At 38.9% G+C, this 20,060-nt stretch overlaps 2 protein-coding genes across 12 annotated transcripts in view; one reads left to right on the top strand and one right to left on the bottom strand.

Moving 5' to 3' along the window:
* LOC121372535 overlaps positions 1–16,472 on the bottom strand; it is a 54,130-nt gene extending 37,658 nt beyond the window's left edge. The window contains exon 1 of one of the 2 annotated variants that reach the window (XM_041498905.1): positions 16,368–16,472. The gene's annotated coding sequence lies outside the window, so the exon portion shown is untranslated. The remainder of the gene's footprint in view (positions 1–16,367) is intronic. The other variant, XM_041498914.1, reaches the window with a different exon arrangement.
* Positions 1–18,898, top strand: part of LOC121372536 — a 28,182-nt gene extending 9,284 nt beyond the window's left edge. For 4 of the 10 annotated variants that reach the window (XR_005957939.1, XR_005957946.1, XR_005957942.1 and 1 more), the window contains 2 exons: positions 2,470–2,578; positions 17,957–18,090. Coding sequence is in view for 1 of the 10 variants with exons in the window: in XM_041498916.1 (XP_041354850.1) it covers positions 16,476–17,235; positions 17,957–18,138 (942 nt within the window). In the remaining 9 variants the exon portion in view is untranslated. Of the gene's footprint in view, positions 1–2,469; positions 2,591–7,896; positions 8,035–16,369; positions 17,236–17,956 lie in introns of those variants that run through there. The other 6 variants (XR_005957940.1, XR_005957945.1, XR_005957941.1 and 3 more) reach the window with 4 other exon arrangements.
* Positions 18,899–20,060: the final 1,162 nt, after the last annotated feature.

The raw sequence follows: 20,060 nt of genomic DNA, 5'->3' as shown, positions 1-20,060 counted from the left end.
ATTACTGGTTTGTTCTGTCTCTTACTGGTTTGTTCTGTCTCATACTGGTTTGTTCTGTTCACATTACTGGCTTGTTCTGTCTCTTACTGGTTTGTTCTGTCTCATTACTGGTTTGTTCTGTTCTCATTACTAATTTGTTCTGTCTCATTACTGGTTTGTTCTGTTCACATTACTGGTTTGTTCTGTTCACTTTACTGGTTTGTTCTGTCTCATTACTGGTTTGTTCTGTTCACATTACTGGTTTATTCTGTCACATTACTGGTTTGTTCTGTCTCTTACTGGTTTGTTCTGTCTCATTACTGGTTTATTCTGTCACATTACTGGTTTGTTCTGTCTCATTACTGGTTTGTTCTGTTCTCATTACTGGTTTCTTCTGTCTCGTGCTGGTTTGTTCTGTCTCATTACTGGTTTGTTCTGTCTCTTACTGGTTTGTTCTGTCACATTACTGGTTTGTTCTGTCTCTTACTGGTTTGTTCTGTCTCTTACTGGTTTGTTCTGTCTCATTACTGGTTTAGTCTGTTCTCATTACTGGTTTGGTCTGTTCTCATTACTGGTTTGGTCTGTTCTCATTACTAATTTGTTCTCTCTCATTGCTGGTTTGTTTTGTCTCATTACTGGTTTGTTCTGTTCACATTACTGGTTTGTTCTGTTATCATTGCTGGTTTGTTCTGTTCATATTACTGGGTTTGTTCTGTTCACATTACTGGTTTGTTCTGTCTCATTATGTCTCATTACTGGTTTGTTCTGTTCACATTACTGGTTTGTTCTGTTCACATTACTGGTTTGTTCTGTTTCATTACTCCCCTGCGTGTGCTGTAACCTCACCGTGGTGCAAGGGTGTAACATTCTCTTTGAGAATGGCCAATACATCACAAAATTGAAGTTTTGAGTAAAATTCAGCATCCGTAAAATTGTGTGATATTTGTTTTTTTGCACAGTTCTTTACACTGTTTTTGTTTGTCTTGAATTTTTATATTGATGTTGATCATCACTTTATTTATTTGCATTACCATAGTTTGACACCCAATAGCCGATGTATTTTTCGTGCTGGGGTGTCGTTAAACATTTATTCATTCATTCATTCATTCATTTGTTTCATTACTGGTTTGTTCTGTTCACATGTTCTGTCTCATTACTGGTTTATTCTGTCTCATTACTGGTTCTGTCTCATTACTGGTTTGTTCTGTTCACATTACTGGTTTGTTCTGTCTCTTACTGATTTGTTCTGTCTCTTACTGGTTTGTTCTGTTCACATTACTGGTTTGTTCTGTTCTCATTACTGGCATGTTGTGTTCTCATGACTGGTTTGTTCTGTTCTCATTACTGGTTTGTTCTGTCTCATTACTTGTTTGTTCAGTCTCGTTACTGGTTTGTTTTGTTCTCATTAGTGGTTTGTTCTGTTCACATTACTGTTTTGTTCTGTTATCATTACTAATTTGTTCTGTTCTCATTACTGGTTTGTTCTGTTCTCATTACTGGTTTCGGCCCTCAGTTTTTGGTTTCTGTCACAGTTTGTTCACTTCGAACTAATTATATTAGTTAAAAATCTGTTCAGTTTTCATTACTGGTTTCTGTTACAGTTTGTTCAGATTCATAATCATCTTATTGATTTCTGTTAGCTTGTTCAGTTCTAATTGCGGGTTTTTGTTACATTGTGTCCAGTTCTCATTACTAGTTTCTGTAATGGCATGTTTAGTTCTCATTACTAGTTTCTGTTACACTTTGTTCAGTTCTCATCACTAGTTTCTATTATAGCATGTTCAGTTCTCAATACTGGTTTCTGTTTCATTATTGATTTAGACCGGCCTCGGTGGCGTCGTGGTAGACCATCGGTCTACAGGCTGGTAGGTACTGGGTTCGGATACCAGTCGAGGCATGGGATTTTTAATCCAGATACCGACTCCAAACCCTGAGTGAGTGCTCCGCAAGGCTCAATGGGTAGGTGTAAACCACTTGCACCGACCAGTGATCCATAACTGGTTCAACAAAGGCCATGGTTTGTGCTATCCTGCAAGCGCAAATAAAAGATCCCTTGCTGCTAATCGGAAGAGTAGCTCATGTAGTGGCGACAGCAGGTTTCCTCTCAAAATCTGTGTGGTCCTTAACCATATGTCTGACGCCATATAACCGTAAATAAAATGTGTTGAGTGCGTCGTTAAATAAAACATTTCTTTCTTTTATTGATTTCAGTTAGTTTGATCAGCTCTCAGTTTACATCATTGTTTTGTGTTACTGTTTGTTCAGTTCGCATTTGTTGATTTCTCTAAGCTCGTTCAGTTCTTATTACTGTTTTGATTTAGTTTGTTCAGTTCTCACTGTTGATATTTATTACAGTTTGTTCAGTTCTCACTGTTGATATTTATTACAGATTGTTTTGTTCTCAATTTACGTGATTGTTTTCTCTTACAGTTTGTTAATTTCACATTAACGGATTTGTGGTGATTGATATAGTTTCGTATTCGTTTTCAGCTGTTATCTATCTTCAGTACATATAATATTATCAAGATTTATTGAAGATGCAGAAGATGAAATGGACGAAGAGAAGACCAATACCAAGAAGAAAAGGACTGAAGAAAATGTACAACATTTGGTTTGTTTATACTATTCGGTTCATATACTGTTGTCTTTCATCGTGTTTGCCTTCTGCGGTTTTCTTTCCTTTTTTGTTTTAAATTGTTCAATTCTCATTAAAAGGATGTAGTCCGATACATCTGCTGTCAGTCTATTGCTATTGATCCGTAACTAACACCATGTGACGTCACACACCGTGACCGCCATCTTTATTACAAATAGTCCATGAGCCAGACCCCCAAATTTCACGTATTGGTACCACCTGGGTGGGCAAAGTCTACCACTGTTTTCCTGAAAGCCCTATGCCTATAGATAATGAAATCACTTGATAGACCTTCCGAACTCACAGCTTAATGGTTGTATTAACACTTTGAAGTAAGGCACTTGCGTGAGTTTGGATCAGTCCAACTGTGGGGTAGGGCAAATGTAAAATATAATTTCTTGATGACCAATGGTCCCTTTTTCATAAATTACCCATCAAAATGTTTGTCTTGATGGCTGCTACAGATTAAATGAGGTCTCGTGCAATTACGTTCATTAAGTAGGTCACCAGAGGTCAAAAGGTCACACAATTTGACATATGTCCAAAATTTGGACACCTGACAGAAAATACTCTGTGAAACCCATATGCATCAGATTATTTTCACTTAAATTGATTTATTGATTAGCCTAAGCAATACAAAAGTGATTTTAAGTGTCAAATATGGGATGTTCTATGTAGTTACGTAATGGTCACAAACGTTATTTGCCGTTCTTTTGAAATGCATGTGTTTTGGTGCAAACTCCAGATATTACTCTTCATCCATAATATTTTGTTATAATAATCACTTCATTCAACACTGACTAACATGTTGGTTCTGATATGTGTCAAGGTGTATTTCACACTGTTACACTTGCATATAATTATGACGAAGGTCACCCAAAGGTCATGAAAGTAGGTAATCTTTCAATGGTAGAGTTATCCGATAGGAACGCTTCATATTCCCATTACATTTTGCCTAAATCTTGGTTTCATAAGCATTGCCATCTAACTTTGGTGTTTTCTACACATGCACCCTCTCCCTCTGTCCCTTCGTACTTGGTACATACAACAGTGCCTCCACCTACTAGACCAGTTGTGAACTAAATGGTACTTGTGTTCTCTTTACAATAATGAACAAGGTGTTGCGTCAATCACAGAAACTGAAATGTTTGCTTGGTCTTGAAAGTATGGTTGAAGCCTTTGACCAAGCCCTCTACGCGAAAACTATGGAAATCATTTTGAAGCAAAGGGAAACATTCTCTGACATTGTTCCACGGATGGCGGTGTTTCATACTGTGTGCATTGTACTTGGAATCACTTGAAAGCGCTTCCGGAATGCAGGGTTGAAAAACCTGTGCATCGAATCCGGTGTCCTAGTTGAGGGTTCTATTGCAGGTGTGTTGGAGGGTCGCAAATATAATAGTGCTGTTCGGTTCCATAAGCTGGTATATGAGGACTTGCATAGACTTGCACGGGATGGATTCCGAGGAAAACAATGAGGAAAACACTTTCGGCAATGCAATGGGGGTGATCAAACAGTTTTCTGAGGATATTTGCCATAAGACATTTACAGAGACCCTTTTGAATCCATCCTTTGAGACACTGGCTATCCATTTCCAGGAGTATCTAGATCAAGTTCGCATGAATGGATGAGACCTGGCAGCTTTCTGGATGACTTACATTAACCTTGCTCAAATGTTGAACCTGTTGCGTGGTGCAAGAGAGGGTGATTGGTTACTGCATACGTCTGTCATTCACGACCTTATACCATGGTGTTTTGCTTATGACAGAGAACTATGCCTGCTACTTGTCATGCTAGTATGCTGAAATGACAAACCTTGAGATACAGCATCCAGAAATTCATGCTTATCTTAGAGACGGTAGATTGCCTGTCCAGAGTGGAGAACAATCCATTCGGACGGATTCCCGTAGTCCGGTCAGTTGAGGAAACCGTCAATAAAGACACTCAGACACTTGGGGGGGGGGGGGGGGGGGGGGGGGGATACAAGAGGCTTAGTGCTGCAGGCATGTATTATCACAGCAGAGGACTCTGTGAGTGACATTGAAGCTCTGAGCTCAGGACAGGCGGAAGTGGACACTCTCCTAATGTTACATGCCATACACTGTTCGAACTCTGGGTTACAGGTCGGCTGTGGTTGTTTCTGAGGACACGGACGTATTCGTTCTTTGTATCGCATTCGCAGACCATGCGTGTCCATTGTACGTGAAAAGTGGTTCGCAGACACAGGTACAGTATGTAGATGTTGAGAAGGTAGCACAAATGCTCGGTCATGAAAAATGCAAAGCACTACTTGGGCTCCATGCATTCAGTGGTTGCGATACGGTGAGTGCCTTTGCCGGTCGTGGAAAATTATCATGTCTCCACTTGATGAGTACTGAACACAGGGAAACGCTTGCACAACTCGGTACCGACTGGAGCCTGTCAGATGACTTATACAACAGGTTGGAATCGCTAACTTGCCGTATCTACAGCGCAAGGTCTACTACAGGAAGTGTCTGCGCCAAGAAAGAGGGAGGTTGACTCATGGCAACTTCCGCCCTGTTCCTCTTCCTCAAAGAATCATTGCAAACGTGCAAATTACCAATGTGCAATTTGGAAGAGGAGCTTGGATGCCTTTCTAGAGATTCCTGACCCCGTTGGCAATAGTTGGTCAAAGGAGGGGGGAGAGTTAGTAATTGACTGGGGAGATGGTTTGCCTGCTCCAGAATCAGTGATGGAAATGCTGTCCTGTACATGTTCTAAAGAGTGCTTGGTGGATAGTTGCACATGCCTTCAGGACAAGATGAAGTGCACCTACTTGTGTAAGCTAGCTACATGTGCCAATCAGATGCCTGGGGACGATGAGAAAGAAGTTAACTTTTCTGAGGATGACGAAGAGGAGGAAGGTGACAATTCCGATGTTGACTTGAATGATATTTAAATAACATACGCTCATTACTCAGGTGAATAATAATTAAATCATTGAGCAATAACAAGCACAGTCTTGACGTGAAAGTGGTATCAGTATTTGACTTAACTGTGATTGACTTAACTATGAACCTATCTTTGAAGCAGTTGAATAAATAACCAAGCGTTTCTATACCGGATAACTCTACCATTGAACGATGACCTATTTTCATAACCTTTGAGTGACCTTCGTCATAATTATATGCAAGTGTAACTGTGTGAAATACACCTTGACACATATCAGAACCAACATGTTAGTCAGTGTCGAATGAAGTGATTATTATAACAAAATATTATGGATGAAGAGTAATATCTGGAGTTTGCACAAAAAAAACATGCATTTCAAAAGAACGGCAAATAACGTTTGTGACCATTACGTAACTACATAGAACATCCCATGTTTGACACTTGAAATAACTTTTGTATTGCTTAGGCTAATCAATAAATCAATTTAAGTGAAAATAATCTGATGCATATGGGTTTTATAGAGTATTTTCTGTCAGGCGTCCAAATTTTGGGCATATGTCACATTTTGTGACCTCGTGACCTCTGGTGACCTACGTAATGAAAGTAATTGCAAGATACCTCATTTAAACTGTAGTACCCATCAAGACAAACATCTTGATGGGTAAGTTGTGGAAAACGGTCCATTGATCATCAAGAAATTCTATTTTACATGTTCCCTACCCAACAGTTTGACTGATCCAAACTCACGCAAGTGCCTTACTTCAAAAGTGTGAATACTACCACTAAGCTGTGAGTTCTGAAGGTCTATCAAGTGATTTCATTATCTATAGGCATAGGGCTTTCACAAAAACATTGGTAGACTTTGCCCACCCAGGTGGTACCAATATCTGATCTGGCTCATGGACTAAAAAGGGCTATATCTGAGTACAATTTTAAATACACGTTGACTCAGTCATTCTAGACTTTTGACTTTTGGTGTTTTTCGGATTCGTCGAACCTATGCTGCTATAGAGTTTTATGATTATTCCTGTTTTTTCTCGATCATATGTCGAAATGACCTCCAGTGAGAAACAAAATAACCGTAGTTTAAAGCATGCTGAGTGTCAGTAAAAAAATAATCCTTCTTTTAATTATGTGGTCCATCTATATTTTCACCCTTAAGTTTGCCTATAGTGCTTTTTGTCCTTTACTTCTCTATACCTCTATACATAAGTCATACATAGGAAAGAAATATTAAGTTATATATGTGAAAGGTATTGAAGTTGTAAGCTAGATTTAGATTTATACAGCGGCATTGACTGTTGTGTGTATAACAAAATTAAATATTCTTGCTGCATATGTCACATATAATTCACTCACTCACTCACTCACTCACTCACTCACTCACTCATCCTTATACTCACCCGCTCCCCAAAACACCCACCTACCTAAGCCACCCACTAACTCCTCCCTCTATCCATCTCTCCCCCTCCCTCTACCTTCCTCTAGCTTACTCTCTCTCCCCCTCTATCTCCTCTCTCACTCTCCCCCTCTCTCTTTCCCTGCCTCCCCCATGCCTCTGGTTTCCACCAATATCATTAAGCTTGTGAACATTATATAAGTACACTTAAGGCATGGCATACGTATGACACTGAACCCAGCTACACATGCATGTATTGCTGAATTAATGACTTGTTCGCTAGATCGGAACAAGGTTCTTTGTTGTTGGCAATTACCGGAAAGAAACACTTTGTGCAGCTAAAACGGGTCGGTCAGGCAGAACGTAACGCCAACTATTCAATCAATACACCCTCCATAATGAATGTGTTCTTATCAATCACTCCACTGTTTATCGGTGACGGCAGGAGGTGTACGATTTAACCAACGCCCATTCTGTGATGGTGACCAGATTAATTTGAGATTTTAGTGAAAACACAAAGCAGTGAACTTTGTCGTTCGTCCAGCTAAAAGAGTTCCGAACATATTGTATTGTGTGAGTAAGAACAAGCAAACGTTGTGGGGGTTTTGTGATTGGCGGCACTCTTGTATACACCGCTTTGAAACAGCACTCAACACTCGAGGATTATGAATTAAATATTACACGTTCGCACGAAATGACCGAGGTTATGTTAACGATAATCGTATTTCCGACAGAAGTTTCTATTCTGTTGGTTTGACTTGGTATTCGATGACCATCAGCTATAAAACTCAACATGGAGAACTGTGTGACGGTCAAAGACTGTTTAAAAGCTCTGGCCAGCATAGACACCGGGAGAACAAACTTTCGGGTAGAAAAGCAATTTGATGAATGGAGTCCGGAACATTATTTTCCAAAGGGCAATAACGGAAAACAGGATGTCGGTAAAACTAGGTGTGTTCTTTCTGACAGGGCTGTAGATATTCAAGGGACTACCACGCCAAGAGACAATGCGCAGCTGTCAAGGGGAGGTGACCAGCACACGTTATTGGAGGACGATTATCATCGAACGAAAGCTGACTTGTACAAGCCATCACCGCTGTCAAACTCGAGCAGAAACCCGCCTCCAACACGCGAACGTCGTCGTGGCCGTTTTGTGAAGAGGATTGACGTCAGGCTCATCACAGAGGACGATAACGTCAAGGACTCGCCAAGACTCGTTTATGGCAGAGGTTCATACTAAGACATCAGATTACGATCATGCTGTCTGCTCCCAGAGTCTTAATTCGTAACCATAGACATTTTCCAGTTTATTGTTTGTTGTGTGTTCGAAACCCCATGTTACCTACCTATTGTTTATTCATGGAATATTCAACCGATAATCTGGATAATGAAGAAGTTGGTACCCTTTGTGCAGTAAGTCTTCTATTAAGAGTCATATTTGTGGAAGCAACATGTTCGGTACTTGCAAGATGAGGCAGGATCGCGTAGTAATATACGTGCTTCTTAATCGCCATGTTGGATAACTCTGTTATGAAATAACAGCCCGTTAACAAAGACGGCAACTATCTTCCAAGGACGTAAAGTTGTCCAGGTGTAAAACTAGTAACAGATGTTATTTAAAATTGAAATTACAAATTAAACTGTAGTTTGCTTGTTAAATCAGTGGAATTTCACAAACATGTTTTTAAACAGAGAACATAGCGTCTTCACTGAACAAAGTTTGTTTAAAGGGTTTTTTTGTAATGCCACCACTAGAGCACATTGATTTATTAATCATCGGCTATTGGATGTTAAACATTAGGTAATTTTAACATAGTCTTACAGAAAAAACCCGCAACGTTTTCCATTTGTAGCAAGGAATCTTTTATATGCACTATCCCACAGACAAGATTGCACATACCACGGTCTTTGATATATCTGTCGTGGTGCACTGCTTGGGACGAGAAATAGCCCAATGGGCCCACCGACGGGGATCGACCCCAAACCGACCGCGCATCAAACGAGCACTTTACCAGTGGGCTATGTCAAATTAATGACATATTCATAAATGAAAACTGAATTAAAATAACTTACAAATGTTTTTAATATAATATGATACATTTTGTTATCTCTACCCAAAAAAAAATTCTGTACAAGAATTTGTCCTCGCCTCACTATGTTTATTGGGTGATATCCACCAAAACGCTACTCCTTACAAAAGTCTATCATACTAATTTATTAACTGCCGGCATAGGGCTATTAAAAAAAATACTATGAGAATTTGCCCGGCCAGGTGATATCAATTTCGACTCTGGCCCATGGACTATACGCAATGATATTACTATATTGCAGTCACCCAGCACCTAATGGGATACAACATTATTATTTGAAGTTTTTCTCAAAACAGGTAGAACGTGAGTTACTAGGTGTTTCCATTGTTGGATGACAAAATGGTCTTTTAAGAAATGTCACAGTGTTAATCGACACCTGTGTTGTGGACATTTGGCAATCTGTTTGACTTCACGGCGTCTACTCAGCTTTCAAAGAACGCCAAATCGTTTATCTCGCCTAGTGGACTGATTACGATTTTATCTTCACAAGTCACGCACAGCTAATGATACCTTTCGAGGACTGACATTTGATAAAATCTATACTCGTTTCGTACAGAGATAAGTCTACACAAAATGCATCACATATATATTATACATGCTGCAATGTGCAATATGAAATGTCCTCGACTGTAACACGACTCCACTGTACACCAGAAAGAAAGAAATGTTTTATTTAACGATGCACTCATCACATTTTATTTACGGTTATATGGCGTCAGACATATGGTTAAAGACCACACAGATTTTGAGAGGAAACCCGCGGTCGCCACTACATGGGCTACTCTTTCCGATTAGCAGCAAGGGATCTTTTATTTGCGCTTCCCACAGGAGGATAGCACAAACCATGGCCTTTGTTGAACCAGTTATGGATCACTGGTCGGTGCAAGTGGTGTACACCTACCCACTGAGCCTTGCGGAGCACTCACTCAGGGTTTGGAGTCGGTATCTGGATTAAAAATCCCATGCCTCGACTGGGATCCAAACCCATTATCTACCAGCCTGTAGACCGATGGCCTAACGACGACGCCACCGAGGCCGGTCTATACACCAATGTCTTAGTTTACAATGTCTTGTGGCTGGAGTTTCTTTTGGACTACTCGTTGTTTGTGTCTGTGGGGTGGAGTGGGGGTGGGGGTGGGAAGGACATCGAAATTAAGTGTTATGCCTATTTAAAAACAAAAGAAGAAAGACGTAAATATACACGTAACCCCTACCCTATACCAGATATACTTTGACCATTCTGAGAGCAAACGTGGGCATTTTATTACCATAACAACAACTGTATCTGTTCTACATAGCTGAAAGTATTTGGTTAAAGAGATTAGTGCTTATCTAGCATAGTTGACACTGCGTGCTACATTTCAATTCAGTTCCTTATTATCGTAAGCTTTACAGCTTATAGATATGCGATAATACACAATACATGTACATAAAGATAGCGGTGAAAAGACGGCGAAGGAGCGTTGTAGAATACAACTACAGCTAGGGACGAAGAGTTATTGCCTGTTATTTTAACGCATTATCAACGTAACGTGCTAAGTGTAACGACAACAACGCATTTTGTTACTGCTCTGTACTGATAAGCTAAACAGAAAATATCTATTGTTGATACACTTGTTAGCCTTTTGTATTCAAGATCTTCCATGAGAGAGAGAGAGAGAGAGAGAGAGAGAGAGAGAGAGAGAGAGAGAGAGAGAGAGAGAGAGAGAGAGAGAGAGAGAGAGCCTTTTAACATGCCCCTATACCACTAAGGTTTCGGGCATATCAGTTCCAGAAGAGTCTATTCGTAGGCACGACACGGATGAGCACGCAACTTAGCAGTACGCACACACCTGTCCCTTGAGTTTAGAATGAAATAGAAGGTCATTACGTGTGAAGTATCCGCCTCTAAATACTAGTAATCATTATTGTGCGTGTTCTGCACACAGCTGTCCCTTGAGTTTAGAATGAAATAGCAGGTCATTACGTGTGAAGTATCCGACCTCTAAATACTAGTAATCATTATTGTGCGTGTTCTGCACACAGCTGTCCCTTGAGTTTAGAATGAAATAGCAGGTCATTACGTGTGAAGTATCCGACATCTAAATACTAGTAATCATTATTGTGCGTGTTCTGCACACAGCTGTCCCTTGAGTTTAGAATGAAATAGCAGGTCATTACGTGTGAAGTATCCGACATCTAAATACTAGTAATCATTATTGTGCGTGTTCTGCACACAGCTGTCCCTTGAGGTTAGAATGAAATAGCAGGTCATTACGTGTGAAGTATCCGACCTCTAAATACTAGTAATCATTATTGTGCGTGTTCTGCACACAGCTATCCCTTGAGTTTAGAATGAAATAGCAGGTCATTACGTGTGAAGTATTCGACTTCTAAATACCAGTAATCATTATTGTGCGTGTTCTGCACACAGCTGTCCCTTGAGGTTAGAATGAAATAGCAGGTCATTACGTGTGAAGTATCCGACCTCTAAATACTAGTAATCATTATTGTGCGTGTTCTGCACACAGCTATCCCTTGAGTTTAGAATGAAATAGCAGGTCATTACGTGTGAAGTATCCGACCTCTAAATACCAGTAATCATTATTGTGCGTGTTCTGCACTCATCTGTCCCTTGAGGTTAGAATGAAATAGCAGGTCATTACGTGTGAAGTATCCGACCTCTAAATACTAGTAATCATTATTGTGCGTGTTCTGCACACAGCTATCCCTTGAGTTTAGAATGAAATAGCAGGTCATTACGTGTGAAGTATCCGACCTCTAAATACCAGTAATCATTATTGTGCGTGTTCTGCACTCATCTGTCCCTTGAGGTTAGAATGAAATAGCAGGTCATTACGTGTGAAGTATCCGACCTCTAAATACTAGTAATCATTATTGTGCGTGTTCTGCACGTCGTTCAGAACTGGGTCTTTTATTCTTTGTTTCTTAATTCTTTTCTTTCTCTCTTTCTTTGTTTCATTCTGTTTTCAACGAACGAATATATTATAGCAAAACAACACTTGTTATTGTCAGAATTTTGTTAATATATGTTTAAGATATATCATTTTTATTATTTGTAATCTCCTTTGTTTGTAAGGTATGTATTTGACTACTTAGGTCACACAATAGTTTATTCATATCCTAGAATGTGACATAAAATGGTCATACAGAAATACAGTTATCATATAGAGATAATAAAAAAAAAATGAAATAGCCGGGTGTTGTGTTTTTTTCTGTTCATTTATTTGACGACTAACTAAATGTCCATCACAGTGAAAACGTAATGTCACTGCAATTCAACAAAGTGAATGTCCAACACGGTGAATACGTAATGTCACTGCAGTTTAACAAAGTGAATGTCCATCACAGTGAATACGTAATGTCACTGCAGTTTAACAAAGTGAATGTCCATCACAGTGAATACGTAATGTCACTGCAGTTTAACAAAGTGAATGTCCATCACAGTGAATACGTAATGTCACTGCAGTTTAACAAAGTGAATGTCCATCACAGTGAATACGTAATGTCACTGCAGTTTAACAAAGTGAATGTCCAATACGTAATGTCACTGCAGTTCAACAAAGTGAATGTCCAACACGTAATGTCACTGCAGTTCAACAAAGTGAATGTCCATCACAGTGAATACGTAATGTCACTGCAGTTCAACAAAATGAATGCCCATCACAGTGAATACGTAATGTCACTGCAGTTCAACAAAATGAATGTCCATCACAGTGAATACGTAATGTCACTGCAGTTCAACAAAGTGAATGTCCATCACAGTGAATACGTAGTGTCACTGCAGTTCAACAAAATGAATGTCCATCACAGTGAATACGTAATGTCACTGCAGTTCAACAAAATGAATGTCCATCACAGTGAATACGTAATGTCACTGCAGTTCAACAAAATGAATGTCCATCACAGTGAATACGTAATGTCACTGCAGTTCAACAAAGTGAATGTCCATCACAGTGAATACGTAGTGTCACTGCAGTTCAACAAAATGAATGTCCATCACAGTGAATACGTAATGTCACTGCAGTTCAACAAAGTGAATGTCCATCACAGTGAATACGTAATGTCACTGCAGTTCAACAAAATGAATGTCCATCACAGTGAATACGTAATGTCACTACAGTTTAACAAAGTGAATGTCCAACACGTAATGTCACTACAGTTCAACAAAATGAATGTCCATCACAGTGAATACGTAATGTCACTGCAGTTCAACAAAGTGAATGTCCATCACAGTGAATACGTAATGTCACTGCAGTTCAACAAAATGAATGTCCATCACAGTGAATACGTAATGTCACTACAGTTTAACAAAGTGAATGTCCAACATGTAATGTCACTACAGTTCAACAAAATGAATGTCCATCACAGTGAATACGTAATGTCACTACAGTTCAACAAAATGAATGTCCATCACAGTGAATACGTAATGTCACTGCAGTTCAACAAAGTGAATGTCCATCACAGTGAATACGTAATGTCACTGCAGTTCAACAAAATGAATGTCCATCACAGTGAATACGTAATGTCACTACAGTTTAACAAAGTGAATGTCCAACACGTAATGTCACTACAGTTCAACAAAATGAATGTCCATCACAGTGAATACGTAATGTCACTGCAGTTCAACAAAGTGAATGTCCATCACAGTGAATACGTAATGTCACTGCAGTTCAACAAAATGAATGTCCATCACAGTGAATACGTAATGTCACTACAGTTTAACAAAGTGAATGTCCAACATGTAATGTCACTACAGTTCAACAAAATGAATGTCCATCACAGTGAATACGTAATGTCACTACAGTTCAACAAAATGAATGTCCATCACAGTGAATAAGTAATGTCACTGCAGTTCAACAAAGTGAATGTCCATCACAGTGAATACGTAATGTCACTGCAGTTCAACAAAATGAATGTCCATCACAGTGAATACGTAATGTCACTACAGTTCAACAAAGTGAATGTCCCAACACGGTGAATACGTAATGTCACTGCAGTTCAACAAAGTGAATGTCCAACACGGTGAATACGTAATGTCACGGCAGGTCACCAAACGAATAGTGTCTGCACTTCAGTTCACAAACGATTCCGTTGTGGAGAACCTCCCATCAACCACATATTATGACCATTCTCTTAAACCGAAAAGTCACATAATATATGTAGAATCCTATATTTTCCACTCCTTAAAATTGATACTAATTTTGTTTTAATTGATGAATGAATGTTATTGTTTTTTTATATATAAATTACGTAATTGGAATTGCATTATTGAATTAATAAATCGATATCACCATATGAATGGCTTGTTTATATAGATGATAATACTATTTTAGTATCAATTGATAGATTTTAACCTACTGCACAGATTCGCCTGACATTTGACAACTCGCGACCTAAACTGTTCGACTAGCGGGGACATCCACGAAAACGGAAGGCCAATTAACCGTAGTTAAGGAAGTGTGCTGTCATACACGAGTCGGTTCAAAACTAATGTAACAGTTTGGTATTTTTATACAGCAATTTGTAAATTACAGCGGGGTTAATGACGCACTCGGGGACTAATAGTCCACCAGTAGAGCCGTCGACCCAGTTAATATAATATTTAAAAACACAACGTGTCAACTGGCAGGATTCGAACCTACTGCACCGATTCACATGTCATTTAACAGCCGGTGAGATACCAATTATGATCAAATTTATGTCCCAGGTGAAATAAATTTCATTTGTCACAATCTTGAGAGAGAGAGAGAGAGAGAGAGAGAGAGAGAGAGAGAGAGAGAGAGAGAGAGAGAGAGAGAGAGAGAGAGAGAGAGAGAGAGAGATGCAAATCATTTCACGAGGGCGCATAATTTAACAATAACTTATTAAACTGGTACCGAATTTGGTATTTTGTATTATATTAACATTTTTTATTACAAAATTTAACAAGGAAACCAAAGAGTAAATGCTAATTATTTAAACTACGTTATGTCATATTTATTATCGACAAGGTCAATGGTTTATTTGATAACATCATAGATGCCACTGTGTCATGTCAGTATTACCATATACATAACATGTCTGGTTTAGTTTTGTATTCACTGTGTAATCGGATTATCGCCTCCAGGCCCCGTTCTTATAAACCTTAAAATCTAGACTTTAACAAAGTGTAGACTTTAACGTCATGGCAACGCCATTCAAATAACATTACGTTAAAGTCTGGACTTTATTTAAGTTTTATAAGCACGGGCCCTGGTACGTGTATTGCGAGGATCGATTTCGGCAGCAACTCTCTTGATCAAGAATGGAACCCAGCTCGACCTTTCGACATGTGTAACAGAACAATTTTTCTATACAGAATATTGTGTATAATACAATTTTGTTTTTATTTTGTTTAAGAACGTTATCCTGAGCTCGTACATACCTCGGCTACCAGACTCTCTGTCCACAACTGAGGTTAACGTGTTTGTGGATTGTGTGTGTGTGTGTGTGTGTGTGTGTGTGTGTGTGTGTGTGTGTATATATATATATATATATATATATATATATATATATATATATATATATATATATATATATATATATATATCTGTGCGTGTGTCTCTAATTTATCCGATATTAGGATACGAACCCAATATTTACCGATATTATTTTGACGACATTCTATGAACAAGTCGACAACTAAACATTAATTAGCCTTTAAATATGGATCTGTGCAAAATCAACAAGCAGATTCTTTGCAAGGGAGCTAACTGTATACTGCTACCTTTAATAAAGCCTCGAGTCTGGATTATAAGATTATTATATGCTGAGCTATGACCTATTTCACTGAGTAGGTGTAGTTTTCGATTATTTTCGAGTCAGTTAAAAACTGAAACCCCGAAATATTAACCATTATACTATCCAATACAGACGGAAATTGAATAATTTCTCATTTGTTCTTAAAGTTTCAAATGTAAGTTAAAAACACATCACAAAGAAGCGCTCTTATCACAATTGGCAGATATTTGCTTTCTTGGCCATATTGTTAGTAAGGTCGTTACTGTAGTCTAGTCAAGATCAAAGATAAAATCTAAATCTCTACAAAACATATTCACAGTTGCATAACACCGATTATATCGCGTGCTTCTATGGTGTCGTTTTCAGTGTGTGATTTGTTTTTATCACCGATCTAGCGAAAACGGTCATTTAATCATCCGAAACAAAACCAGAGTAGCTTATCAGATTTGAGCTCAGCAGATCCGTGGTTAAACCTTGGAACAAAATACAAGCTTATTTACTGGCCGAAGAGTTAAACGCAATCACAACAAGAGAGAAAAGGGTTCTGCCAACCCAGTGTTGGGGAATTCGAGTTACTGATTGACTTACGCTATAAACAGTCAGATATAGGCGATGTCTTTTCACTGATGGCATAATCGGCTGGCTCTGGTGATGCGGTCTTGATATGGGGTGAATACTGGGAGGTGTTGGTTCAGAATGTTCCCTGCCATATCGACGAAATATCGAGAACAACACCCGGTCAAAATGGAAGACATTTCGGAAGCCATTGATTGGATTACAGCAGATTCGAGAGACAAGTTTGGAGATCGGACATCACAGTGTCGAAGTGTTACGTCACGAGCTCAGAGTCGAGGTTTAACGTCACAGGCCCAGTGTGGAAGTGTGACATCACAAGACCCGTGTCGAAGTGTGACGTCACGAGCACAGTGTGGAATCGTGGGGTCACAAACTATCCATCGTCAATCGACGTTATGGACTCCAGAATGTCGAAGTCGAAATAAACAACTGCCTGTTCTCATCTCCCCTGAAACACGTCTGAAGCTCCACACAAGAAACCGTGTTAGGTTTGCCTCTCCTTCGCACAGGGAAACATTGCAGATGGATTCGTTTGTTGATCCGTTCCAAGGTGCCAATATCCGGTTAATTCTCGCGGCCAGACACAACGAACTACAGGACGAGTACTATGAGCTGAAGGAAGAACTGAGAAACTGTTTCCGAAGAGGCCACACCACACTGGCTGACAAGGAAGCGGCCAGACACATCCACGTGGAACTCCATAGCGGCATCAGCTACTTTAAGAAATATCTCGACACACTGAACAAAGACGGACGACTGAAGCCCATGCCATCCAAGGAAAACAGTTTCATCTCTAAAGGGAATATGGCTAGCGGAAGTACGAAGGGGTCAAGGTCGAGATTCAAACTGGAATATCAGCGAGTGAAAGCAGAAGATTTACGTAAACTATTAACTTGATAACCATATGAATTGTTAATAATACTTGTTCAGTGAAAATGTGTTATATATAGGCCTATATTGATTATTCTTAGTGATTCTGTGTCGGATTACATTATTATTATTTCCTTTTTTTGTATCCCACTGCCCTATTCAACTTCTTTTACTGTCCACATCCACATTATAGTCCTTGTTTCCACCCGGGAAAGGTAGGCCTACTCGTGTCCTGTGGCCCTCCGAGCCACAATCTCGTCGTTTGACACCAGGTTTCGCTGTAGGCTTACTCAACATATATAATAGTGTTGGATACCAATATTCTTTAAATATATACATGGAATAGAGATGCGCTCAAAATATCATAGTCTACGGAAAAAGTGGTGACTAACAGGAAAGAACATATTATTTTGATATTATTTGGCAACTCGAGTGGCAACATACCGTATTTCCTCTAATAAGCGCAGGGCCTTCAATAAAAGCCGGCCTCCAATAAGCGCTGGGTCTGTCACACTTTGCAACAAAATAAACGCCGGGTCTCCAATAAATGCCGGGTAAGACAGCCAGAAACTGGCATCCTTTCAAAAAACAAAATAACAACAACGACGACAAAAAAACAACAACAACAAAAAACAACAAAAAAAACCCCAAACAAACAAACATACAAAAAAACCCCAAAAACTTAACAAAACAACAATCTAGAAGTTGTGGTATTGATTTTATCTTCAAAGACTGCAAGAGTGTGTTGACAATGCAGAAGAACGAGACGGTCGACCCTTTCAAAGACATACCCGATGACGATGAACTGGAGAACAACGGAAATGTGGTTGAAGCCTCTTCCAGTGGTGATGAAGATGTGGAATCCAATGGTGACATTGATCTTATGAGAAAATGTAATTCGGTTTGTTCGTGAGGGGTAATTCACCATTTTCATGTTATTGATTTAAATGACAGTGAAGTATTATTTTTAAATTACTGTCGAGGCCTCTTCCATCAATGACGTCGACACCAGGTACTTTACGTGCACAAATAATATTAATGTTTTCATTGTTTTGTTAAAGTTTAAAGTTTTGTTATAGTTTGAAATTAAAGTTTAAAAATAAATAAAATTGTAAGTTTCTAGTTTTTAGATTTAATTTCTAAAATTTGTTTAAAAAATAAAGGCCCGGTCTCCAATAAGCGCCGGCCTCCAATAAGCGTCGGGTCTACGACCATACTGAAAAGAATAAGCACCTGGGCACTTATTAGAGGAAATACGGTTTGTATTATACGTATAGGTTTTATTTGTGTGTGTGTGTGTGTGTGTGCGCGTGCGTGTGTGCGTGCAAGTATGTATGTATATAACGTGTGTATATATGTGTGTGTATGTATGTGTGTGTCTGTGTGTGTATGTATGTATGTGTGTGTATGTATGTGTGTGTCTGTGTGTGTGTATGTATGTGTGTATATGTGTGTATGTGTGTTTTATTTTGGTTTGTTTTATATATGTCTTTGTATGTGCGTGCGTTGATGTAGATGCTTCTTTATAAATTTGTGTTATCATATTTTATGACACTAGTTATTGACTATGATTATAAGTTCTGTTTTAGAGCTATAATTAAAGCAACACTGACCTTGTTCCTGAATAAAAACAAACAGTAATCTATAAAACCCATCACTATTTGTTAATTTTTACTTTCAACGCCCACTACATGATTAGGATTCATATTTTCATTTGATACCCGATTCAGTAATAGACCCGGACTCGGAACTATTAGCGTGTCCCTATACCCAAATGGTTTCGAGCACGTCTGCTTCAGGCTCGGTTTCTGGCATGGCCAGTGATTTAATATACGTAGCCAGAGAGGAAAACAAAAACGCCGAGGAAAACCCAGACCTGTAAAATAAATATCAGTGTCATGGGGGAAAAAAAAATCTGGGGAAATTCCAGGCGAGGCAAGAGCCTCGTCTGCCTCATGCTGACTACGCCATTGATACCTATTTCACATTCTAACTGCGCCTGCGTGTATTCCGTAGCAACTCATAGACACTAACAGCGGACACGTAAGATTATACAACATAACTCATTGAGAGGTATTGCCAGATGTTACAATGTAGTTCTGATAAGGAGTCATTGTCCAATTACTAATTATTCTAACAGTACTGGACCAAAAAAAAAAAAAAAAAAAAAAAAAAAAAATGCTATTGATATGCAATAAATACTTATCTCATTGAGATAATTGCCTAACAGGAAATGCAAACAAATATTATTGTTACCATCTGAGAAGCCATCATTTCTGCTTCCTACACAATTAATATTAGGTTTGGGCTGAAATAATATTAGTGTGTGCGCTCGCGTGGTTGTATGCATATGTTTATCTTAACTCTAAACATAAAGCCGATATTAGTACATTCTGGATTCATGTCGGATTTCCTCTCCACCCACTCCGTTCAGGCGCATTTTCAAGTTGAAGAGGGGTTAGGGGTCAAACCCCCCTGCCCCCACTCCATTCGAACACGAAGCTAAGCGATGTTGGAATGACTGAAGGGACGTTTATTGCTGTATTGCTACATTTACGGTCATTTAATATATCTATGTTGTTTGGGTTATCCTTATAAACCGAACACCGTAGACACGCACGTATTGCGTCTTTATATCAAAATGTGCCTAAATGTTCACAAGAGATTGGTAATTTTAATAAAAACAAAACCTAATGGGATTCAGAGATAAATCAATTAAAGAAAACTAAATAATCGCCTTTCTTTTGTTGTTTAGTGTATGAACTCTACGAAAATAATATCTAAACCGTGCACATGTATAGCGAAAATAGAATTACAAAAATGAAAATGCAGAAA

Source organism: Gigantopelta aegis, chromosome 4 (genome assembly GCF_016097555.1).
Source record: "Gigantopelta aegis isolate Gae_Host chromosome 4, Gae_host_genome, whole genome shotgun sequence".
In the NCBI taxonomy this organism is placed as follows: domain Eukaryota; kingdom Metazoa; phylum Mollusca; class Gastropoda; order Neomphalida; family Peltospiridae; genus Gigantopelta; species Gigantopelta aegis.
This window is presented reverse-complemented; position numbering and strand designations above follow the sequence as displayed.